Here is a 26,579-nt window from a genome sequence, read left to right on the forward strand (position 1 = left end):
TGCTATATTAAGACTTAGTGTAGAAATATGACTAAATGAAGTTCAAAGGAAAAGAGTATGATATATAATGGCTATATATTTAGACATTGTATTGTTAGAGAATCAAATGGCATTTATTTTTTGCAGACTATTCTTAAAGAGTAATTTCAGTGATATTAGTAATTATCTTCCTGCTTTTTGGAATTACTTTCTAAGCATAATGGAATTCAGCATATCAGGCATATCAGGGTTATCTTTCTTCTCCTTGTTTTCACACAGGGTTTCATTTAGATAGGTTCTCCCCTAAGATTGTTTTTGCTACTATTTCCTTCCTTCCAGGACCTTTCCTTTTGATGGGAGAACCTCCAAAACCAGAACTGAAAGGAAAGTTTATTTATACTGTGTATACTCTGAGGACCTTTTCCTTGTAATAGAAATGAATATTATTTTTATTTCACATCTTGGTATTTTTAATATTTCATTTAAAATTATTTGTGTATGTTTGATAATTTCATATGTCGCTCCCAGTTTACAAATAATTTAACACAAGCATGGAGATTAATTTATTCTCTAAATTTCAGCTAATCTGTAACTCAGCATACATGGTGAATATTCATGAGCTGCATGATTTCACAAATGCTGTTGAACAACTCTTCAGAAATTAGGCATGAGTCTGTGGAATATACTGATGAGATTTTGACTCATTAAGGTAGTTTGTGACCTAAAACACATATCTGGAACATGTATGTGAGCAGCAATAGTTCCCAGTGAGCTCTTCTTTGACCAATCATCTACTCCAAGTTCTTGAAGGGCAAGCCACATATATGTTGGTGTTTGGTTGTGTCTGAGCCCATGTCAAAATAATGACTAAGAAAAGTAAAGTCAGATGTTTGGAAGCACCCTGAAGATTTCTTTTTCTTCTTTCTTTTGTTCTTTTTGTTGTTGTTGTTGTTTTGTTTGTTTGTTTGTTTTCAGTGTTGGAACAACTAGAAGAGTCCCAATCCATTCTAGAAAGATTGTATTACAGGAAAATTCTGTTGAGTTTCAAGACTTTGGGAGGCAAATAGGATAAATTTAAACAATGGCCAAGATCATTAAATTCAACTGAAGTATCTGAACTATATTTTTAGATTCAATTGTTAATTAAGAAAAAACTTATACTAGTTTGTTTAAATTGGAGCTCTTTAATGTTACTTCACACAATTAAAAAGTAAGAGTTTAGGAAACATAAATAATTGCTAACATGGTAAAATGTCAGGACTTGATATTTCTGCCACTTCACTGCTAGACTAAAATTCCTTCTTGTAGCTTAAACTTCAATGTTAGCTTTCATAATCATTACTATTCATTCACTTATTCAGTTGTTAAGTATTTATCCAGGTCCTCCTATTTTCTTTGGGTAGATATTATGTTGCTTTTTAAGTTTTATTGAGATACAATTGGCATATAACATATCAGTTTCAAGTGTAAAACATAATGATTCATTATATGTATGTATTACAAAATTATCACCCCAGTAAGTCTAGTTAACAGATACTGTGCTGTTTTAAAGCAGTAGACTGAAAAGAATAAAAATTACCCATCAAAATTATGCAAAGTCAAGCTCATTGGGTGGGTTTTCACAAAATTGGAAGGGTGATGTGTACTGAAAAAGAGGGATTGTTTTTGTCTGCAGTACTTATTTACTTTGTAGTTTTGCTGAATATGTACCTTATCTATTAAGTAATTTAAGCACTTTGTTAGTGTTTTGACTTTTCTTAAAGGTTTTATACTTTTTAAATTGCTCTGAAAGATTAAAGACAAAGTATACATTTGAAAATAAGTTATACACCTCCACTTAAAGAACTAGTGTTTTCAAATTAACTCCTGGAAGTAAGTTATTTATTTGAAGACATGTTAACTTTTTAAAAAATGGTTTGGATACCATTAAGTGCATTTTTTTAAAAGATTTTATTTATTTATTTGACAGAGATCACAACTAGGCAGAGAGGCAGGCAGAGAGAGAGGGGGAAGCAGGCTCCCTGCTGAGCAGAGAGCGGATACAGGGCTAGATCCCAGGACCCTGGGATCATGACCTGAGCCAAAGGCAGAGGCTTTAACCCACTGAGCCACCCAGGCACCCCAAGTGCATTTTTAAAAACAAAAGGTAACTAAGCACAAAAATCATTTGCAGTAATTCTCTACTTATCTAAGAAGCTAATTTCTATTTTAAGAACATACAGAGTAAATATTCATGTTATCTGACAAGTGGTGTGTTTATTCATGTCAAATTAAAAATCATCAAGTTCACAATTGTTCTGCTTAATAGATGCTTAGCTATATTTTAATGGATTCCAAGTATATCCTTATGTATATTTTTGGAATTCAGTGTCAGTATATTTTAGGCTGAATGCATATTAATCTTTCCTTCTCTCTGAATTGTCAGTGCTATAGATTACAAACGGCATCCCTGTTGTAGATTTTCGAAGTAGTGTAGCTCCTTAGAAAGTCCTTTTCCATTCCTGGCACTTAAGATTAGGAAGAGGAAAGGAAAGTACTTGAACATATGAAATTTCTCCCTGAATATGAAGTTATTAAGTGAGAACATATTGATGTAAAAACAGTTTCAAACTGTTACCTTGCAAAATGTTTTGTTTTCTGTAATGCTGTTTTTATAAAGTAGAAAGATCGATCAAAGTAATGAATCTAAATAATAGTGTTTCACTATCAAAAGGATGATTATAGTTATCAGTGGAAGTCTAGAAATATTAGGTCTTAACTCCTAACATTAGGCCCAATTTTTTATTACATGGTTATTTGAAGATATATAATTAAGGTAACATAGGACAATTTGGAATAGAAAATAAAAAACTCCTTTTAGAAGCAGTATTAACAATACATAATTGAGGTACCATATTCTCACTGACTGTGTATTAATACCAACATTCAGTTGAGTTTAAGCCAGAGCTGAATACCATCATCATAAAATAAATGCCTAAAATTACAAGAATCAATCTAAAATTGACTATAATTAAAATGATATTAATTTTAATTATCAAAAGTTTTAGTGGTCAAATTTTAAAAGACATCCATCCTGTTCAAATTAATTTAGTTTGAACTTTTAGACTCTTTCCAAAGATCCATAAACTGACGTGAAAATCATGACTAGAGACATTTTCCTTAACTTCCTTCACTTGCTGGAATCTAGGCTAACTCAGAGCATGTCTCTGTGGAAACTAAACATTATCTGGGTCTAGACTCATTCCTTAAGAATAATTTGACAGCTCTCCTGAGCACCTGAGATCTATCCAGAATGGAAAAGAAATTGACAAAATTGTCATAATCTTCACAAATAAGAGCAAGCAAGAATAAACACAACACAAACAAGAATAAAAACAAAACATGTTCTAAACTCTCTAAAGACAATTTCATTTTTCAAAACCGAAGTAGAGAAAATTACAATAACATTTTCCTTGTGAAATTTCCCAATTCAAAGCCCTTCTTCAAAATCAGGCTTTTAAAGTTCAACCTGAATGAACTCATATGACTCTTAGGAGCTATAAATCAGACATTGACAGTAGGCTTACTTTGTGTTGGGATAGAGTTTCCAAAGTGTGTTTTTCTTATTAGTTCTGTATTTTAGGTTCTTGATACAGATTTTGCATTTGGCCTTCAGTTTATTACCTTGTTCTTAAGTGTGGATATCTGGGGAAGGTTGGTGATCCTAAATTTAGAAAGATTCAGCCTAAGCAAATAATTGGAAGTTAAAGCCGTATTTCCTGTAAGATCAATATTAACTGCCCTTCCTTCCCTAATGTCAGGATTATTGCTAGTACAAGGTTGCATTTTTTTTTGAACTTCTAGAACCATGCAGTTTCCAGTAAAGAAAATACACAAAAAGACATCCTTTTTCTCTAGCAGAGCAATCAAGGTAAGATTATATAACACAATTTCTAAACAGACATAATTTTAAAGTAACTGGTCATGGAGTATGTACATTCCTGAAAGTTATGTTAGAAAGAGGTAAAATTGAGAGTGATTGTTGAAGGAAAGAAGTGTGGTAGAAAAGATAAGATCATGGATATTGGGTTTGAATCAAACTGTATGATTTGAGAAAAGCCAGTTGATTTCCCGGAGTCTACATGTTAGCATTCTTACTCTCAGTTCACAAGGTTGTAAATAATTCATTGTGTTAATGAATGGGAAGGACCTGTTATAGGGCCTGGTATATAATAGGTACTCAGTGAAAGTTAGCGTTCTCCTTTCTTACCCTTTTTTTTTTTTTTACCTTTTCTGCCTCATGAATATTTCTAAATAAATTGATATAAACCCTCTATTATTTTCCTATATGGTCATTCACTAGCAAAATCTTCTTAAACACAGAGGATGACTTCTGGTCACATTAACTTATTGTAATCTCATGTTAAGAGTTCCCTAAAAATTGCTTAGGACAAATGATATTTGTGCATATTTAAGAAACCAATGGCATTCAAACTTTTCATATATAAAACTTTCTTTATCTCATCACTTATGAAGGTTGATTTTTTTTCTACGATGAACATAATCTAGATTTCCAGCACATTACTTCCTAAACCTGTTTTAGCATCTAGTGTTTTTCTCCCTACTGTGATTACGCATATTACTGGGATGGTGAGCATATAAAGATGACTGTTAAAATCGTATCTCCTTGTTGCATTCCATGATCAGTCTCCTGAAATATGTGACATTCATAATATTCTAGTCAAATTGACCATAAACCGCCCTGACTACAGAAAAATTATATCAGCTCTAACTGCTGGAAAGCATGTTTTGGAAGTCAGGGATTGGCTTTCCAGGCTGTTCTATCTCTTTATTTGAAAAGAACAATAAGAACTGAAACAAATTTTGGCCAAGTAACTTAGGCAATATTTAAAATAGAATATGTATCTTAAGGGATAGAACTATATTAGATTAAAATAATTATATATATAGCTTAATCTTTAGAGTTATGTGACATTTCAAGGAAAAGCTTCGAGTTGAGCCATTAGGACTAACAGTATGTGACAAAATGGGGATGTGGTTGCTATGGTGTGACTTTGGCAAAAATTAAGTTGAAATGGAAGAATTAATGTTGACAGCTGGGCAATTTATTTCGTTCAGCATGCAGTAATGTGATAATCTCACTGAATTTCTAGATTCAAGGTTGATTCCATGATTCTAGTTAGACAAGACTATTGATTTTAAAACATATGTATTTTTCATATAAAACAGTAGTCTTTTTCTCCTTCCTGAGAGAATCAAAATTGTCCTTTGGAGCACAAACTATTAAATTAGTATGATCAATTCCAGGCATTTTACCTTAGAGTGGTCTCTAAATGTAGTCTATATCTTCATTTGAAAAAGAAGTAAGAGATTCTATAAGATTGTTTGCATGAGGAGCAGTTGAGTTTTATTCATAATTATCTATAGTTGGTTAGTTGGAGCTTAATCAAAAAAGAATTATGCAACACCTTCATAAGGGTTTATTAATTCCATGTCAAACTTTGGTTACAGAGACAGAAACTATATTTGAACCATGCTTTAAAATCTCAAATGAATTGAAGTGAATTATTAATATCTATGCAAACCATATACCATAATTTTATCAGTGTTCAAATGAATAAGGGTTATTTGCAAGAGTCATTTGAAGGATAATTATGCTTTCAAGTATGTGAAGCAGGTTTTTGACCTAGACTCGAGTCCTTTAATTTATATTGATATAACTGAGGAAAGTTATAGTTACATGATTTGTAGGGGGAAAACTGGATTCATATTCTACTTCTATTGACAAGTGTTGCAAACCTGGACAGTAATTTTATGCAACCTTCCCCATTTATGTATTTGTCAAGCATTTTTTAAAAAGATTTTCTTTATTTATTTGACATAGAGAGATCACAAGTCTGCAGAGGGGCAGGCAGAGAGAGGGGGAAGCAGGCTCCCCACTGAGCAGAGAGCCCGATGCGGGGTTCGATCCCAGGACTCTGAGATCATGACCTGAGCCAAAGTCATAGGCTTAACCTACTGAGCCATCCAGGTACCCCTTGTCAAACATTATTTAGGGGCAATTACTATATGCCATAAAATTGGATAGGAACTAAAGATATAAAATTAAGATGATAGACAGAGTCCTAGTCCTAAAGAAGATAATTGTTTAGTGGGGAGAGAGCCATGTAAGGAGATAATTATGGGCTAGTGAAGTAATAGATATACACATGGTATTATGGGAGCCTGGAAACTGTTCCTTTCCCAGTTGCAAGCTGGGGAGCTTGTCAAGCAGAAGGAAAGCGTACACAATGCAAGGCAAGAAGTACTGACTTATTGGGGTGCCTGGGTGGCTCAGTGGGTTAAAGCCTCTGCCTTTGGCTCAGGTAGTGATCCCAGGACCTGGGATCAAGCCCCGCACTGGGCTCTGCTCAGCGGGGAGCCTGCTTCCCTTCCTCTCTCTCTGCCTGCCTCTCTGCCTACTTGTAATCTCTGTCAAATAAATAAATAAAATCTTAAAAAAAAAAAAAAGAAGTACTCACTTACAATTGTTGGCAGAAACAAAAATTGGCAGAAAACTTTATGGCCATACCTATTCAACTTATACATTCATGTAACATTTAGTTTATCAAATTTACTTTTAGAAATTAATAATAAAATATTTACACGTATGTACTAAACAATATTCATAGAAAAGTTTACTTATCTGGTGCCTTTCTGCATTATCCTTTCACAAATAATTATTCTAGGAAAAATCTCTTTCCTTCAGTGATGGATAGTAATTAAGAATTTAGCATATGAACTCTGAAAAAAATACAGGAAATAAATTCAGAACGTGGACATAACAAACACAACTGATAATAAATCAACACCTGAAAGACAATCGTACTACAGAGCTTATAATAAATGTTAGTAATTGTTCATGTTATGAAATTAAGAAGAAAGATTTCTTTATATGCAGCTAATGGATATATCACTTTTAGGCAACAAGAAGTCAAAGGAGAGATGCAGGTACTTAAGGATAAAATTACAATAAAATAGAGAATTTTTTTTAAGGATTTGACAAATGTTTATATAGTGTTTTATGATGCCACAGGCACTGTCTTCAGCACTTCACAGCTGCCATCTATTTTACTCCGTGTAAAAGCCCTCTAAGGCAAATATTGTTTTTGTTCACATTTTACAGCTGAATATTCTGAGATACACATAAAGATTAAATAAGTTGCTCAAGTTCACACAATAGTAATTGAGTGGGGGCTTGTACACCAGCAGTACAGAGTTTGTGACTTCAAGCTTCCTGCCCTGCTGCCTCTGACAAAGTAAATGCACTGAGGGTGTGTGTATGTGGGGGTATAGGAAGAAGAAAAGCTCACAGGAAGGAATGTGGAGAAAAAAGTGTAGATGCTTCTCAGACCAATCAGGTACAAAGAAAATTAAGAAAACAATGAAAAATAACCAAGTGTTATACTAATAATTAGAGAGAAAATAGTATATGAAGAAGGGTAACAGGAGACCTAGCACAGCCGTAATTGGTGTACCTATGGAAGAGAAAAAACACGGAATAGGATGCTTTTCAACGATATAACTCAGGAGTACTTTGTTGAAACTATGGGTGAGCACTTTAATCTGTAGTAAGGGAACAACGTGTCCTAGACAAAAATATGGATCAACCCACAGTAAAATATAATGTTGTAAAGTTATTGAGTTGAAAGATTAAAGAATCCTGAGGGAGAATTGGGCTAAATACAAACAAGTAAATAAAAATCAGCCTGTTCAGGCGTGTACATGTAACAAACATTGTTCAGATAAGTATATAAGACATATTTTCAAACATGCAAGATATAGGGGAATGTATACTCATAGCATTTCTTGGAGATACTACCAGAGAAAAAATTTCTGCCAAAGAATCTTTAATAAGCACCTTTTCTAGGCCATATAGATACAGTAATGAACAAGATAAAACTTTCTTGGTTCTCACTGAGCCTAAGTTCTAGTTATGTAATAGTCTAGGGAAAAATAAATCAAAGCAGAGGAGTTCTGCAGTTTGCTCTTGAATGGTTACAGCCTTGATGATATTCAGCTGGTCTGTGCCATTTAGCTTATAACCATTATTAATATTCTCCAGCCGTTGGTGAAAAGATGTGGCCCCAAGGTTCCTAAGGTCCTCTGCCTATTTGTCCCTTGCAAGCCTTACCTCGGGGTCTTTCTGAAATCTGGGATGTGTCTGTTTTCCAGTAACTGAAGAGTTAAAGCAGAGGCTGGCAGGGAGCTTCTGGGTTTGCCTGTGTCCTGATGGGTTACTCCTAGTTGTTAAAAATTTCAAGTATTTCATCTGCTTATAGTCACATGGTTGGTATTGACAACCACTGGAAACAAACCCGAAGTCCAGCAGCATATGAAAGATTAATTTTAAAAAGTAATCATGCAGTGAGATATTAAGTCAAACTGAGTTAAATACAGCTACATGTGACCAAGTGGATGCCTCTTAAAAACATCATATTGAGTAAAAAGGTATGTTATGAAATAACCTATAATATTGAATGACAGTTGCTATAGTATGATTCTTATGATTCTTTTATAAAAATTAGAAAATGTTTGAATTAAGCCATTGTTTATACATGCATATAAATGAAATAAAATTATAAAGGTAAGCAAGGAGGGGCGCCTGGGTGGCTCAGTTGAGGTTGGGCATCTGCCTTTGCTCAGGTCATGATCTCAGGTTCTCTGTTCAGCGTGGAGTCTGCGCTTCTCCACCTTCCTCTGTGCTCCCTCTCCCTCAAATAAATAAAATATTTTTAAAAATAAAGAAAAGGAAGGAAATCAAACAAAATTCAAGGTAGTTAGTGCAGCTGGGCAGAATATAAGGGCTTCGGTACTCACTGTGAACTGATTCTTCACTATCTGTATGGTGGGTACGAAGTCTTTCATTTCATTGGTAGATGTTAAACTGTATGTGGGTCTTATACCCTTTGGTGTTTATGATACTGCATAACAGAACAGTTCACATAGCAAAAGCGGAAAAAATCTAAACATTTTAAGGGCCTAAAATCAAAGTAAGAAAAAGAACAATGAACTCAAAGAAGTAAATGTTAATCAATTAGAAAATAAAAATACTAGACAGAATAAAGAAAATCAAAATTAAGTTTTGAAAACTAGACAGTCTTACTGCACACTTAAAGAAAAACAAAAAATCAAACAGGCAAACTAATAACAAAAGAAACAAAATGGAAAACAACAAGCATAACCAAAATTACTGTTTAGTAAAGCAACAAAAATAAAGAGAAATATATTATGAATGAAAATGTGTATATTAACTACAGAATTAGCATAGTTTAAAAAAATGTAATGAACAATGATTTTTCCAGAAAGATTGCAAATTCAGTTGAGTCTATCAATGTCTGGAAACATATGGTCTATTAATCGGATTAAAAAAAGACAGAAGGGGCGCCTGGGTGGCTCAGTGGGTTAAGCCGCTGCCTTCGGCTCAGGTCAGGATCTCAGGGTCCTGGGATCGAGTCCCGCATCGGGCTCTCTGCTCAGCGGGGAGCCTGCTTCCCTCTCTCTCTCTCTGCCTGCCTCTCTGTCTACCTGTGATTTCTCTCTGTCAAATAAATAAATAAAATCTTTAAAAAAAAAAAAGACAGAAAACTGCTCACTATCAGGAATGAGATGAGGATGTTCACAACATAGTTCTACTCAGTATTTTACTGAAGATGCCAGCAAGTGATGTAAGAATAATTGTATAAAAATTTGGAAGAAAATGAATTCTGAAATAATATAGAGTTAGTTGTTCTCTATAATTTCAACATAAAAATCAATCTAGATCAAATAAAACACAAAACAAGACCTTACTGATTATAAATTTTAAAAATCTCTCTTGAAAACTTTGCAAAAAAATGAAAATAACCCAAAACTTTAGACTACCAAGACTAATACTGTCAGAATTTTCATATGTATAACATATCTATTTATGTATCTTTTATGTACTTATCTGGTGATCTACCTTTTCTCAGAATTTGCTGCTAATTTTTCCTTTTTCCTTATGTATTTTGTGAATATCTACTTTCCATATTTTTATAATTATCATGATAACTAATGGGTTTGCCTTTTTGCTAGCTTTAATGAGCTCACTTTTTGTGTGACTGCTTTTTAATTTATTAATTCCTGTTTTCATCTTAAGTGGGTCCTTCATTATTCTTTCCTAAGAATTTTTATTTTACAACTTCTTTTTTAAAGTAAAAGCTTAATTTGTGTTCTTTTTTTGTTCATTCCATATTAAATATAACTGAAGCAGGTAAGTTATCCCTTTAACATTTCTTTAGATGTACACAAAAGGATCTTATAGTGTAAAACAAAATAATCTCCATGATACAGATTTTAAAGCCTTGATGAAAAAAATAACTAAATGTAAGAAAAACCAATTATTTTTCCTTTACCATCATTAATTTCAGATCATATATGTTTAAAACAAAACAAGACCAAATAACCACCTGAAAAAAAATTTATGCTGGTAAGTAGTAAGAGAAATATAATAGTTTATTAGTTGAAATTGACATTCTGTTTATATTATGCATTAGTGTGTATCTGTGAACTTATCCTAAATTAACCTTTAAACTTAGTGTGTTTAGTCCCTCTCTCCAAAATAAAATGATTTTGTTTATAAAAAATTATTTGTAAACCAATCAAAAGAAATTGAACTCATCTGCAGTTGACAGATGTCATAAAAAATATCTACTATAATTTTGAATGCTCTGATTGACACAGGTTATTTGATAATATTCTGTTATATGTTGGCAAGGGTATCCTTACACATTTTTTTTTTAAGACCGTATTTATTTATTTGACAGAGGCACAGCGAGAGAGGGAACACAAGCAGGGAAAGCAGGAGAGGGAGAAGTAGGCTCCCCGCCAAGCAGGGAGCCTGATTCAGTACTCGATCACAGGACCCTGGGACCATGACCTGAGCCAAAGGTAGACGCTTAACAACTGAGCCACCCAGGAGCCCCTAGCCTCATGCATTGTTAATGAGAATGTATTTAATAATGTTTTGAGACAAATATGTCTATATACATTAACATTTCAGTGATATGCAATAGTCTTTCATCTGTAAACTCCACTTAATAATTTATCCTACAGGTCTATTCATACTTTTGCACAAAGATACATATGTAAAGAAAAATACTTATGACATATGAATACTTACATACTTATGTAAGAATATGTATGTAAGAATATTTACATACATATGTAAGGAAGAATACTTATGACAACATTGTTTATATAAAAACAGCTGAATGCTCACCAATAAAGAATAGCTAAATTATTGTGGCTATATACAAAGGAATGTTATGCACCTGTTAGAAAGAATAAGGTAGGTATATATGGGCTAAGATACTAATACTGACCTATTGATACTAATGTCAATAGTTTCTGGGAGATAATTCTCCATGCATCTCTTCTATTTCTGTGTTTTTTTATTTACAGGGGTATTGAGTGCTTTTATTCCAAATTATCTTTTCATGGGTATTTGTACAGAGAGCAGTCTTGGAAGATAGACATGTCTCCTTCGGAAGCAAAGAGAACTATTTATAGATTAGTATAATAAAATAATGTCTCATTGAGGGGCAAGTTCAAGTATGCTTACTACCCATTATGAAAGAGTCAGGATGCATCTCTCTGGTCTTCCTCTCTTCTAACACACTCTATTGTATGTACCAGCATCATCTGGCCCTCATTGGCCCTCATTGTGTTGTTCTGTGGGAACTGGGATTTAGTAAGTGATTCAAACTGATATTTCAGGTACTGCTATTAATGTGAGTAAGAGAGTTCTTTGACTCCGACCCACAAGTCTCATGTCTCCATGACATGAGTCGAGAATACATGAAGTTGTAGCAGACTAGTTGGTTAGTTTCAAATAGGATAAATACAATCTCAGCCCTACTTCACAGTTCTTGATAAAAGTTCTCCAAGATTTTAGGTGTAAAAATAATTAAAACTCAGAACAACGTAAATGTTATATTACTCATTTTAAGAAAATGGTATGTATATGTAGCAGGATTCAACTTTACATTATTTATCTTGAATCTTGGATATTTAGATATGCAAAAGAAATATTGCTTATAATTCCTTTTCACTTTTCTCTAATATTCTTCGTGAGCCTTCCTCCTGTTTTCCAACTGCTCCCTGAATGACAGGGAAAAAAATAAAATAAAATAAAATAATAAAACATAGTTCAAGCCTGCTTGAAACTTAGTTTGATTCAGTAATGTAAAGACTATCAGGGTTAATTAACTCTCTTCTGAATAAATGCGCCATTGTTCTTTATTCCTCCTTTTTGCCTTATCTTTTGTCAGATGCATTGGGGAATATGGATTTTACTAATGTTGTATCTGTGGGTATAGGGAGGTGGAAGAGAAGGCAGAGGAGGACAAGACATGGGGGTGGGGAGAAGAGATCAAAGGATAGAGAAGCAACAGATAAGATAAAGACCTAAATGTTGATTGAATTGAATTAAGTAATAAAAAGGTTAGTAGTCATCTCAGAAAAACGTCCGTAGAGTGGTGGGACTGAACTGAAATCTGAATGTGCAAGACAGTGAGTCTGGGAGAGAAAACTACCCTTTTGGAGACTGGAATAAGAAAGGGAGAAGGGACTGGAATAGAGATTAAAATTAGGGACATGTGTTTCATAGAAGCTGTATTGATTACATGGTGTAAAGGAGAGTCATGTTCAATTTTACGGTATAAAGGGAAGGTGCTAATTACAGAAGCTGAGCTTGAAATAAAGTAGGGAAGGAAGTAGGGCTCCAGAGAACCAGAAGGCAAAGAAATCAAGGCTCCTTGAAAAGGATCGGACCTTGATGTGGCCTCTGGAGAGGGGCTGGAGAGGACGTGAAGCTGATGAATGTGGGGTCGGAGGAGAACAGGAAGTCTAGGGGTTTCACTCGTGCACCTGAGTTTGAGGGTAACCCAGGTAAGTGGGGACCTTGAGAGCTTGTTAAAAATTTGGAGGAATTATTTACAGACATTAACCAAGAATTTCCTCTTCTCTAAGTGAGGATGGTAATACTTGTTTTCTTTCTTTTTGTGCTATTTTGATAATAAAATAGGATAATATGAATTAAAGTGATTTTTCACTTAAGAGTTTACGGTATATTTGTTATTATGCACCACAGAATACTTTGGTAAAGTTATTTTCCAAAGTAAATATCTGTATGCCCATGCCAAAAGGAAGACAATATACATCATCTAGAATGATTAAAAATGAGATACTTTGGGGGCGCCTAAGTGTCTCATTCCGTTAAGCTTCTGTCTGACTCAGGTCATGAGGTTCTGGGATTAAGCCCCTGGTGCGCTCCCTGTTCAGCTCCCTCTGCTACTTTTCCTGCTTGTGCGCTTGCGCGCGCTCTCTCTCTCTCTCTCTCTCTCTCTCTCCCTCTCTCTCTGTGTCAAATAAAAAATGGAATACGTTATAAATTTAACAATAGGTGAAGCTTATCTATCATGAATTATAATGACTGCAGACTTTCAGAATGGGGAATGCCATGGCTCATGAGTTAAGAACAGGGAAGGCATTTTGGACTGGGGTGGGTCAGCTTTGAATTTAATCATATCTTCACGTGAAGATATTCCTTTTCTTTGGAACAATGGTCCCCACTGTTTCCATGCTCTTTTCTACTTCTCTGGATGGCTTAGCTTTAAATGGTTTCGAAACATCTGTGTGAACTGGCTGTCACAGCAATCTTTCCTTCCCTTTTGAGCACCTCAGTGCACACCTCAGTACAATTTGCCCCTCCTCTACAATATCCATGGTTTCTAGATGAGCTCTCTTTGTCAAATGAGCTGTGTCCAGTTTTTACTCCTTAAGAAATGAGGTAGGGATATCCCAACAGAGTTACAGAGTATTATATCCCCCCCCCGCAAAAAAAATGCTTACCCTATGGCTTTATATCCCATTTAATTTTTTTGTCTACTGATCTAGGTTTTGAAAGTTTTTTGTTTTTTGTTTTTTTTTTAGGAACTCTGAAGTGACAGCTCATTTTAAAGTATTTCTTACCTTGTCCATGAAATGCTTTTCAAATTTTATAAAATGCTTCATGAGTTACTGAAGAGTTTTAAAAATAAATGGTAATGAGTTCAATTTGGTCTCCATGCCAACTACTGATATATATTTTCCTGGTGACTGATCTTTATATTGTAGACAGTGCATGATTTAATGTCCTTTTGCCTGCTTACAAGAGAATGATTTTGCTTTTTTTTTTCCAATTAAGTCAACCAAATTGTCAACAACTTTTATTAACTACCTACTTTATAACAGCTTAGAACAGAGGTACCCTGGGGAGTTACTGAGTTAATAGAAAAGGAAATCATTGCAATTAGTGGATTTACAGTAAAGTTAACTGAACATATAAATGTTAATTTTTGAACTGAGAAGGAAATAAAAAAATAAATTGTTGCCATCTGCTCCCCTTTAGTTGGATGAGGAGAAAATAACATTCCAAAGAATTACTTGATCATAACGTTTGGAGATTACGAGGTGATCATAGATAATCCTTCACTGAGCCCTTGCACAGACTTATTTAAGGAGCAATAAAAGAGTTCTTTATTAAAAAAAAGACAGGTTTTATAAAAAGTGGACTTTACAAAAACTCTTTATAAAAGTTCAGACTTTTTCTAAAGTCTACTTCTTGGTCATAGTTTGGAAGCTTTGTTTAGGGGAGGATTTGCACAGTCCATAGGAATTTAGTAATGCAGTAGAGCTAACAGAGATGTGTGGTATTCTTTTCAGGTGAAGGAAGTGATTTTATTGTCTAGAAAACAGGTTTGGGGAATGGATTAGAATGATTAGAGAGCTAAGCCATGAAGAGTCATTTGGCCTGTTTCTCAGTAATTGCCTAAGCAGTGTGTTTCACTAGGTGGGGAATTTCTACTGATTTTTTTCCTATTGATTTTAGACATAGGCAAAGAGAATTATATACTTCTGTTCAGAGGTTTTTGCCTTCTGTAACCTTTAGGTTGGTCCTGGGTACAGTAGGTACAACACTCAGGTAAACGTCAGCCATTATTGATGGAGACATCTCTGAAGTATATGGATTAAAATGTGCTGAATAGGTCAGTGGGTGGCAATTACCTTTTAAAACAATAAACCCAGACATGTAGAATGGTAAACCTTTATTTTTCCATCATTCTTCTAACAATACCTTGAACTTCTGTATTACTCTGTTAGGACTGTCATAACCAAGTACCACAAACTGGATGGTTTAGGCTACAGGCATTTTTTTGTCCCCCTGCTCTGGGGCTAGAAGTCTCAGATCAAGGTATTAGCAGAGTTATGTTATGAAGGGGAATCTGTTTTATCCCTCTCTCCTGGGCTTCCAGAGCTTTGTCGGCCATCTTTGATGATCCTCGGCTTATAGATGCTTCATCCCGGTCTTAATCTCTGTCTTCATCTTCATGTGGTGTTCTCTGTGGCCAGATTGCCCATTTTTATAAGAACACTAGTCCCATTAAGTTAAGGACCCACCCTACTCCAGTAGGAGGGCATCTTAACTAATTACATCAGCAATGACTTTGTATCCAAATAAGACCACATTCTGAGGTACACTAGGGTTAGGATTTCCATGTGTGAATTTGGTGGAGGTGGGGAGAGATACTATTCAACCTGTAATAGCTCCCATGCTACCAAAGATAGAAACCTTATTTAATTTGATTCTGGGCATGCTCATTTATTTGGGGTTTCCCTGGAGTGGAGATAGAGGGTCTTTGGGGGTTAACTGCTCACGGCCCACAGGGCACCACCTTTGCCTTCTTATCCCCACTCATGTTCTGTTCTGTGGTTGCTGGCTTCTGTCTCGTCTGCCATTTACTACATCTGTGCTTCCCATTTGATCTCTGGTTGGCAGTTTTGTAATTTCCATCTACTCATTTTTATCACAAGCACTCATTAGGTAGTAACCTTCCTTCTCCCCAAAATTGTGATTGCCATCCTGCCCCAAGCTGGGTCAGCAGGACAATTGGTGGCCTGTGTTAGGTACTTGCAGCTTTCACAGACATTTCTGTTCTGCTGAAGCTGTTCCAAGCTGGTCTAGAGAAAAATGTACAAGGCTTCTCCAGGGTTGTGCAGTGGGACCTCTACTCTGTTTCTCTGTGTCCCATACTTCACTCCCAGTGGAGGGGACAGGGACTGAGATAGGGCCTTTCCTGGAGACCCTTTTATACCTGTACTCTGCGCCTCCCACCCTGGCTCAGCATATAGCCCTCCAATGATAGTGTCCTTCCATTCAGATAACCAAGCATGGTCTACCTGGCTCTTCTAGACCCTCAGGCTGTAAAGGTGACTCTGACTCCTTGGCCCTGTGTTTTATGAATATGAGTCGGGATTCTCACATCTCCTGAATGCCTCTCAAGGTCAAAACAGTGTTCTTTAACATTATCACTTATAAGAGTATTGCTTCTAACAGAGAATTTTTTTCTTTTTTAGAATTTTGAGTGAAATACTACATAAAGTGTAGAAGATAAAATTGATAGGATGTTTCCATGATCTAGCTTAAGAAATAAAATCTTTCTTCTATTTGTTCAAACGCATTGCTTAAAACTATTGTCTCAAAACTCTTGAACAGGGGCACCTGGGTGGCTCAGTGGGTTAAGCCGCTGCCTTCGGCTCAGGTCATGATCTCAGAGTCCTGGGATCGAGTCCCGCATCGGGCTCTCTGCTCAGCGGAGAGCCTGCTTCCCTCTCTCTCTCTGCCTGCCTCTCCATCTACTTGTGATTTCTCTCTGTCAAATAAATAAATAAAATCTTAAAAAAAAAAAAACAAACTCTTGAACACATCTCAAAAAATTGAATTTACCCATATACGTGTGCTCTAGGGCCCTGTGTTACCCTTTCTCATGGGGGAGATGCACAGTTCCTTAATGGCTGTGAGAATAAGGGCATATGTAGAGTTTACTCTATAGACAATCAATAGAACTTGAGATGAAGAAACCTAACATTAACAGATGAAGAATATTATTAATTTTCATTAAAGATACATATACAAAACATTTGGGGAAAAAATCTCAATATTGTGAGGGATGCCGAATACAGTCTCATCATCCAGTGCTTCCATATTAAAAGAGAAAATTCAGAGTCTTTCTAAGTCTCATATATGTACTTAAGTACACACATGAACACATATATGTATCAATAAGCACATACACATACATATACATGTCTCTCCACTGACCAGATTTCTGGGCACACGTATTTATGTACTGGGCAAGAGGCAATGGTGAGTGTGGAACTTCTTTACTTCTTCAGTAAAGCTGAAGAGATTTCACTGGTCTCAGGTCTCCTGTTCTGGTCACAACATTCTGAGGTGATTCAGTTCATTTCAATTGACTAAGAGATATTGGTGGATGTTAAGTTTCTAAGGCCTGAGTGCCTTCTGTCATTTGGTATAATTGATCCTAAGAGACACTTCTGAATAAAAGACCCCAACAGGAGTGCTCACTTTGGCTGCACATATATTAAAATTGGAACGCTACAGAGAAGATTGGCATGGCCCCTGCACAAGGATGACATGCACATTCATGAAGCATTCCATATTAAAAAAAAAATCTTTAAAAAAGAAAAAGAGGGGGTACCTGGGTGGCTTAGTGGGTTAAAGCCTCTGCCTTCAGCTCGGGTCATGATCCCAGGGTCTTGGAATCGGGCCCCACATCGGGCTCTGCTCAGCAGGGAGCCTGCTTCCTCCTCTCTCTCTCTCTCTGCCTACTTGTGATCTCTGTCTGTCAAATAAATAAATAAAATCTTAAAAAAAAAAAAAAAGACCCCAACAGGGGACAAAAGACCAAGGCAGAAACTAAGGGAAGTGAGGCCATTATTATTATTATTATTATTACTTATTTTTTATTCCAGAAGAGAGTAAAGAATCTCTATAAAGATTTTGGATAAATAGGATGTTAGAGGTGGGTGCTAGAAGGAGGGAAAGGGAACAGAGAATGTCCCTCATCTTGTCCGGAGGCCTTTTCCCTCTGTCTTTCCCTCTCCAGACACCTGAGAAATGCAACACATGTTCTTACAGCCCTGGAGGTGCAGGCAGGGAAGGACAGCAGCTTCCTGGGTGGTATAGATGGAACGGGCAGGGAAGACACTTCCACTCAAGTGTCGTAGAAGAGACATACCCTGCCTCCCTTGAGGAATACTGAGTTCACATACTTTTGACTTACCAGACCAAAAACAAAGAGAACCAGGCCAGACAAATTCAAGGATTAATTGGCTGAAGATCACAAGGCCAGCTGTGATAGAATCTGTACTAACAATGAGGATTCCTGAATCCCCAAACTTGGGTGTGTGTGTGTGTGTGTGTGTGTGTGAATTTGAAATAATTTATATAGCTTTTTCTTTGAATTTAGGAAACTTAAGGTGTAAGACTCAACCAAAATACAATGTCATGCTTTGCTATAATTTATATTTCATCTCTCAGTCTCACATTACCAGATTTCTCATTGTGAGTCTTCTGATTTTATCAGTACTTACCCAAAATTCACATTAAAAATATACATATCAGGATAATTTATCATATTTTAATGGGTGCTTTATAACAAATAGAATTCTGTGTCATGATTGTTTTCAGTAGCAAACAAGATTTGTTTTCATATGCTGAGTGACCCACTTGAAGAAAGTACTCTGCTTTGTTATGAGGAAAAGAAAATAATTCAGGCCAAAGTACGGGTTTTTTATTTTTAAAATTTATTTATTTATTTATTTATTTATTTACTTTTTATTTATTTTCAATATAACTGTATTCATTATTTTTGCACCACACCCAGTGCTCCATGCAATCCGTGCCCTCCCTAATACCTACCACCTGGTTCCCCCAACCTCCCATCCCCTGCCCCTTCAAAACCCTCAGGTTTTTTTCAGAGTCCATAGTCTCTCATGGTTCACCTCCCCTTCCAATTTCCCTCAATTCCCTTCTCCTCCATGCTATTTGTTATGCTCCACAGATAAGTGAAACCATATGATAATTGACTCTCTCTGCTTGACTTATTTCACTCAGAATAATCTCTTCCAGTCCCGTCCATGTTGCTACAAAAGTTGGGTATCTACCAATGTTAGCATTAATTTGAAATAGTAAAGTCTGATAATTTTACTGTTGAGTGTTTTCATCAAGGATTACCAATAATCCAGTTCGGGGCATGTGAATTCCAAAAGGAAACAGCAAAAAGTAGACCAGTGCTGCTGTCTATGCCACCAATTTGTGGCTTTTACTGACACCATCTTTCCTAGAACAGAAAGGGTCCAGTCTGTGGCATTGCAACTAAACAGAATGGCTATCATGGAGAAAACACAGCTTTTCAACTTATAAACTATGTGACCTTGAGCAAGCTAATTACACTTTAGTCCTCTTATTTGTAAAACTGGGAAACAAAAATCTGTCTCACTGGCTCCTTCTAGAAATAAAGCCGACTAACCTGTATAAAGCACTTACCGTGGTATCTGGAAGGCAGTAATTACTTGTGTCCCTTTCTTCTAATTTTCTGATCAAGGTCACGTGGCTGACTAATGTCCAGGCAATTATTAGAGCCCAGACCTTTTATTTTCTAGGGCAAATCTCTCTTCTACATAGAATTCTTCTATTATTCACATCATAATGTTCTCAGGAATGGGAAGAAGAAATATCTGAGAAGTCATTTTTTTGTTAGCCTGAGAAGCAAGCCAGGGACTGGTGCCCCTTCTTAAAAATAATCAAGTTTCTACTGCTAATTGAGATAAGGGGTCCTTTCACAATTTTTTCTTAGAATTCTAGGTGTCATAGCTAGTTCTTTTGTTTCTTTATACATAGAGAGGGTGAGGGGATATACAATGACTCACAAGTGGAGAAAACTTGAGTCTGTCTTTTATTAACTGAGCTTGTTTGAATGCACTGGAAAATAGGACACAATGCAGGCAGGGTCAACCAAGTGCTCAAATTAAAAAATCTGTTTCAAGGTTACCATGAGGCTGTAGAATGCTTTTCCCCTAGCTTACTTGGCTCCCAGAAAGAACCTTTTTTTTTTCCCCATTATTTTTTCACCACACCCAGTGCTCCATGCAGTCCGTGCCCTGTATAATACCCACCACCTGGTACCCCAACCTCCCACATCCCCGCCACTTCAAACCCCTCAGATTGTTTTTCAGAGTCCATAGTCTCTCATGATTCACCTCCCCTTCCAATTTCCCCCAACTCCCTTCTCCTCTCTAACTCCCCATGCCCTCCATGCTATTTATTATGCTCCACAAATAACTGAAACCATATGATAATTGACTCTCTCTGCTTGACTTATTTCATTCAGCATAATCTCTTCCAGTCCCATCCATGTTGCTACAAAAGTTGGGTATTCATCCTTTCTGATGGAGCCATAATACTCCGTATATGGACCACATCTTCCTTATCCATTCATCCGTTGAAGGGCATCTTTGTTCTTTCCATAGTTTGGCGACGGTGGCCATTGGTGCTATAAACATTGGGGTACAGATGGCCCTTCTTTTCACTACATCTGTATCTTTGGGGTAAATACCCAGGAGTGCAATGGCAGGGTCATAGGGAAGTTCTATTTTTAATTTCTTAAGGAATATCCACACTGTTCTCCAAAGAGGCTGTACCAACCGCAGAACCATTTTTAAACATCCAAATGTTAAAACACGAATGAAAAATTATGGTCAGTATTCATGAAATAATAATTAATAATCGAAAATTTTCCAGTTTTGTTGTGATATAATTGACATGCAACACTGTGTAAGTTTGGCGCATGATGGTTTGACTTACATCCATTGGGAAATGATGACCGCAGTAAATTTAGATAACATCCATCATCTCATATAGGTACAAAAACATTGTTTGTTTGGTTTTCCTTGTGATGAGGACTCTTAGGATTCATTCTCTTAACAATTTTCACATATACCCTATGGCAGTGTCAACCATAGTCCTCATGTTGTACATTACATGCCAAGTACTTCTTCTAACTGGAAGTTTGTACCTTTTGAGCACCTTCTTCTGACTCCCCTCCCTGACCCCCTGCCTCGGGAAACCACAAACAGTTCTCTTTCTTTATGTGCTTGGGGTCTTTTTGTTGGTTTAATTTTTTTTGTTCTTGTTTTTATTATTCCTACATATAAGTAAAATCATACAGTGCTTGTCTTTCTCTTTCGACTTTAGCATAATGCCCTCAAGAGCCATCCTTGTGTCCCAGACAGCAGGATTTCCTTCTTTCTGGTGACTAGCACTTCATTGTATGCATATACCACGTCTTCTTTATCCTTCCGTCTTATACCTAGTATCTGCCACCTGTGCATCTACTGTCTATCTTATTTTTTAGCCTTTGAAGACTTGAAACCATAGATGTAAAGCTAATCTGATGGGCACATTAGTTTTGGCAGTTTATTTTTATCCAGAATATCAGTAGACTTGGAGGGGAGTTCAGTGCTCTCCCCTTATCTTTATTAGTTTTTTTCTTATTTGGAAAAGAAAAGTACTGTTATTTTTTGCTAGTTTATACAAATGGCTAATTGACTTTTTAAAAAAAGTTCTTCAATACTGGTCAGGTATTCCCATTTGTTCACAGTTTGTTTTAATTTAAAAATAAAAAGCTTCTCCACTGTGCACTAATAAATTCATCACCACTGCCTCTGGAGTAAATTAGTGTTTTTGCGTTCCTAAGGTAAAAGTGATCCAGAAGTAATGGGGGAGCCACTGATGGCTTTAAAGAATCACAAAACGGAGTTTATTATGCCTTTGCTGGGATGCCTCGCCTTTATCATTGGAGATAAAGGCAAGGCTTAGCTCCCCTCTGTGAAGCCCTAGGGAAAGCTGCCAGGCCTCCACATTCTTCCTTGAACAGGAGACAAACTACTAGATTTTACCCTCCACCGTGGTCTGTCTTCCCTTTCTAGTGACTGGGCTACACCACTGACCATCCTGCAAGCAACAAGAATAGCCATTTACTTTTTCTTCCTTATTACTTTGGTAGGAATTGTTTTGGCATTTTCCTGACATGCTTGTTTTGTGTGTGTTTTCTCCTGACTCCTTGGGAATTTATTTGAAGGTCAACATGTTTATTGCGAAGCATGTTGGATTGTTCATTTTAAGCCTACATTTTTTAAGTGTGGAAATTGAGTTATTTGAGAAGAATCCGAACTGGAGAGATGAATGGTGACAGGCAGGCATGGGAATGCATTGCTGGTTAGGATTTCATGTAGCCAGCAAAGACCACCTTTCAACCTTGGGCAATCAGAGCTCTCTTCTGGGCCTCATGATTCAGGCATTCTGCTTTCGTTCTCTTGAGCCGTCTATTCCCAACGGGCAAATTATTTGAAAATGGAATGTTTTTTTGAAGCCATATTTGTGACACTACAATGGAGATGAGCTACATAATGTAAGTACAATAATGTAGGAACCTGATTCCCTGAGCTCTGCTCAAGAAATTAATGACTGTAGAGAAAGAGTAAAAATAGTCTGAAGATTATTTTCTGTCTTAAAAAAATTATATATTTCCCTACAAATTAGGTTGTACAGGGTATTACTTAATAATTCTTGACATTAAAAAATTGATTTCTGTTCACTTTCCTAAATGGGCAAAAGTGAGTCAAGGAGGCCTTCATAGGGTATAAAGTTTAGAAACAATAGAAAGGCAGACCCTGTCCTACACTGGCTGTCATCTTCACCTCTGAGGAGATGCTAAATGAGAAGCTGAAAGTACATTATCTAATACAGTGTTGGTCTAAGTGTGGTTTAGGAAATTCACATAGGTTATGAAAGAGATTCCCTAGTAAGAAATACTGTATATTCTGAGCAAAAGCGAAATCATTTTTTCACAGCAGGACATGAAGAAGCTTCCCTGTGCTGATTTATATCATAATCCACTAAAAGAAGAATATAATGGTTCTCTTTCCCATGTTTACCACAGCACCTTTTATGGGAGGGGTTTCTGAACTTGGGCCTCCATGAGCTAACTTTGGTGTGTGAGCACCTGAGAATATTACTTCTACTAATGCTTCCTTGGGTCAGTCTGAGATGGAGGAGTCTCTCTCTCAACTCTGCATATTTTTAAATTTTCCTCCTATTTCTAAAATTTACCCCTCCCCCTGTAAAAAAAAATCTGTTACCGTTGGTGTCCCCACCATTACCCATTTCCATCATGTATCACTTCGGTCAGGGTCTGAGATCGTCCCATCCAATATAAAAAAAGTGTTGAGTGTTCTTTTATTGTAGATTCAGCAAATCAGTACTACTGCATTTCATTCTCTTCTAAATCACTCCTATTTTCTTTGTTATGGATATGAAGCTACATTTTATTGGGATGGACCATATGGCAATAGCTGATATTAAACTGATGATAGTGGCAATCCGTGTCGTTCAACCTAGGATGTTAATATTATCAAAGAGAATTATAGTTACCAAGATATTTCTTTGCAAAAAGAGACTTAGCTACCTAAAGAATTTGGCTTAATACTTTCATAAATAGACTGGATGGTTGGCAGAAGAGATCACTTACACTGGTAAATGATACCAAGTTGGCTGAGACTGACAATATCATGTACGGCCAGACAAGAATGCAAAATGATACAATCAATTTGACAGTAATGTGCACTGGATAAAATGAATTACAGTTAGGGTGCATGCAAGGTTTTGTTTTCAAAATAGAATAATTAATTTGAAAAATGCAACAGGAATAGAAACATTTACTTGGACTGGGCAATATTCAGAGGAGTTTTAAAGTCACAGCCAATCACAGAGTCAGGCTCTGCTGAACAGGCCCAAATGGGACACCTCTGAGCCATTCATTCTGACCGACCATCTGGACCTCATCATGTAGATTTTGGCTGCCACACTGAATGACTATTGGCACTAGATCAATGGTTCCATTCTAAGGTCTATGAACTTCAGGCATTGGGACATAGCATTATTATTTTGAGTAATATAAGAATACTCTCCCTGCAGCCCATTTAAACTCTGTTCATCTTTCCAAACTCAGTTAAAGGTCAAAGGGTTCAGAGATTATCTCCATTCTTATTTCTATAGGAGACATATTGCTTAACTTAACACAGGGTCTGACAAACATTTCTGGCTGACGATAGCACCAGCTTCTTTGTATATGGACCTCAACTTTGAACTTTTTAAGTTACATCAAGACAAGAGCCCAGTATTATACATATATTATATTTTGGTAGGACTTGTGTGTAGTCAATAAAAACACTGGTAACATTCATCAACTAAGACTTAAGAAATTTAGTTATCACAACAATAAAAACAGCACAATGTTGATTTGAGAACATAAATGTTAAGAAATTTCTGTGGAAGTAGAGGACCATGGCTCTTATCCTTTTGATTCTTGAACCAAATTTTCTCATTAAGAAACAAAATATGTAATTATTTTTGTGCCAATCATATTCCATGATGGTATTTAATATAGCCATTAAACTTTATTACATTCTAAATTCCAATAAATCTAAGTCAATGTTTGGTTTAGTGGAGTTTCATGTAAGATTTGTTACTCAGAGGTGGTGGTTTTATGTGTTATAAAATGAAGTAAAATGGAAATAATTTTTATTGTGCTTTCATGTCTTAACTGTGGAGGTGCTAGATGGATTTTTTTTTTAGTGCTAAATTTTCTGACCAAGTATATAATTAAACTTCTGGTTTATTCTTTATCCTCCTGCTACTAAAAATTAATTAATGGTTTTAGAATGATTTATTAACTTTGGTTATTGAAGTAAAATCCACAAAATACATTATACCATCTACAGTAGCATTACCCCTCAGCCCCTGTAATGTATATGTGTTTGAATTTATTAGAGCTCAGTCCCGAACCAACGTCACCCTTGAGATTTTCAGTTACAGTAATGAGTTCCTTTGGAAAATAATTCGAGACTAACTGGATGTTGTTGAATTTTCAGGCCATGGTAAGTGTGACTGTGGCAAGTGCAAATGTCAGGAAGGTTGGTTTGGGAGTGCGTGCCAGTACCCAACTCATTGTGACCTGACGAAGAAAAAGAGTAACCAGATGTGCAAGAATTCTCAAGATGTCATCTGCTCTAACGCAGGTAAGAAATCCATCCTATGAGAATTCTTAAATAATGCCATTTTGGTTTTTCATGGAAAAAGGTAGGCGTTGAGAAATGTGGAACCTCTGAGAGAGACTGCTTTTGAGTATATTTTTTTGAAATGAAATGCAGATAAATCAATAGGGGGAAAATGTCATCTTGCTGAGACTGGCAAGTTTGATGCTCCCCAGCTGTTCCGAATGCCTTCTTCAAGCAGGATATTCACAGGAAACAACACCCCAACAACATTTTATGTAAATTGTGAGCCATGATTTTGAATGCTGGATTAAATCTTTCAAAAAGGATTTTTATAAGCTGACTTAATTATTTTCTATTACAGTTCAAGGGTGCTTTGAATTTATACCTTAGCATCAAATAGAACCAAAACTTTTTAATTGGATAGAAGCTTTAGATGCACTGGATGTGAAACTCATGAGAAAATATAGTGAAATCACAATTTTATGTTTGGTGAAAATATTTTTACATCTCATAGAAGACATTGAAAACTGCTTTTTAGAAATTTATAGTAAAGCTGTTAAAATTAATTACCCAGATCATATAAAACAAAGCAACTGGTTTTGGTTTCATTAGTGCTTAGCTGATGTTACTAAAATTCAGTACTCTTTTCATATTTGGGCACATGGGACCTCAAAAGTCCACTTTTTCTAAAGACTGGTGGAATTTGGGAATTCTCGGGTCCAAAGCTGGGAGCTTTGATTGAATTGTTTTGATGGGTGTAGTTTGGGCTGCAGTGGGTTTTTAAAGCTTTCCCAGTAATTCTTTTGGAAAACCCTGGGTGTGAGCCATTGTTTTGGATGCTGAAGACAAGTTTTTGACTATAAGAGTAGTGACTATCTTCCCTCTTGAAGTCCCATTGTAGGTAAAGTCCTCCTTGGTTCAGAGCTATCTCTTTCCACAGTCTTTGATTGCAATGAATTGCCCTGTATAGATGAAGTGCAGTAAGAGTATTTTGCTAGTAGGAATCAAGGCTATACCCAAAGCAAGTTATGAGTGGATGGGTCAGCACCATGAATAATGGTCTTAACAGTCAGATTATTCACTGTGTTAACTGATCTCCTTGCTTCTCTCCAACATCTTAGTCTTTTCTGTCTTCTCTGTAGAATTTTTCTACCTCCAGTTCCTAATACTCATCCCTACACACACACACACACACACACACACACACACACACAGCCTCGCATGCTTACCATATAGTCTCATTGTTTTGAAAATGTCAAGCTTTCCAAACTTTTTTCAATAATAAAGCTTGAATTCTGCTTTATTTCTTTGTTCTTTTTGGCTCAATTTATAGATTCTTTATTTTTCAAATCAAATCTAGGTTTTTTTTTTTAAGTAAAACATTATAAACAAATAGGATTAGTTTAGGAATCCACATGTTTCAACATTTAAGTGAAAAAAAAAACACATGATTTGCTACATTAACATCCTTTAAAGAAGAAATTTACAGAATTGTTTCAGGACATGATGAAACATACTTGATAAGATAGAAAACACAGTTTTAAGATACCTGAGCCTCTATCTTTTTTTAAGTCAGT

General features: G+C 36.0%; 1 protein-coding gene across 1 annotated transcript in view; it reads left to right on the top strand.

Moving 5' to 3' along the window:
• Positions 1-26,579, top strand: part of ITGBL1 (integrin subunit beta like 1) — a 213,766-nt gene that overhangs the window by 60,687 nt on the left and 126,500 nt on the right. Inside the window, exon 3 of the mRNA XM_082701490.1 lies at positions 24,877-25,023. Within this exon, the coding sequence (XP_082557616.1) occupies positions 24,877-25,023 (147 nt within the window). The remainder of the gene's footprint in view (positions 1-24,876; positions 25,024-26,579) is intronic.

This window comes from Mustela nivalis (genome assembly GCF_964662115.1).
Source record: "Mustela nivalis genome assembly, chromosome: 15".
NCBI classification, from domain to species: Eukaryota; Metazoa; Chordata; class Mammalia; order Carnivora; family Mustelidae; genus Mustela; species Mustela nivalis.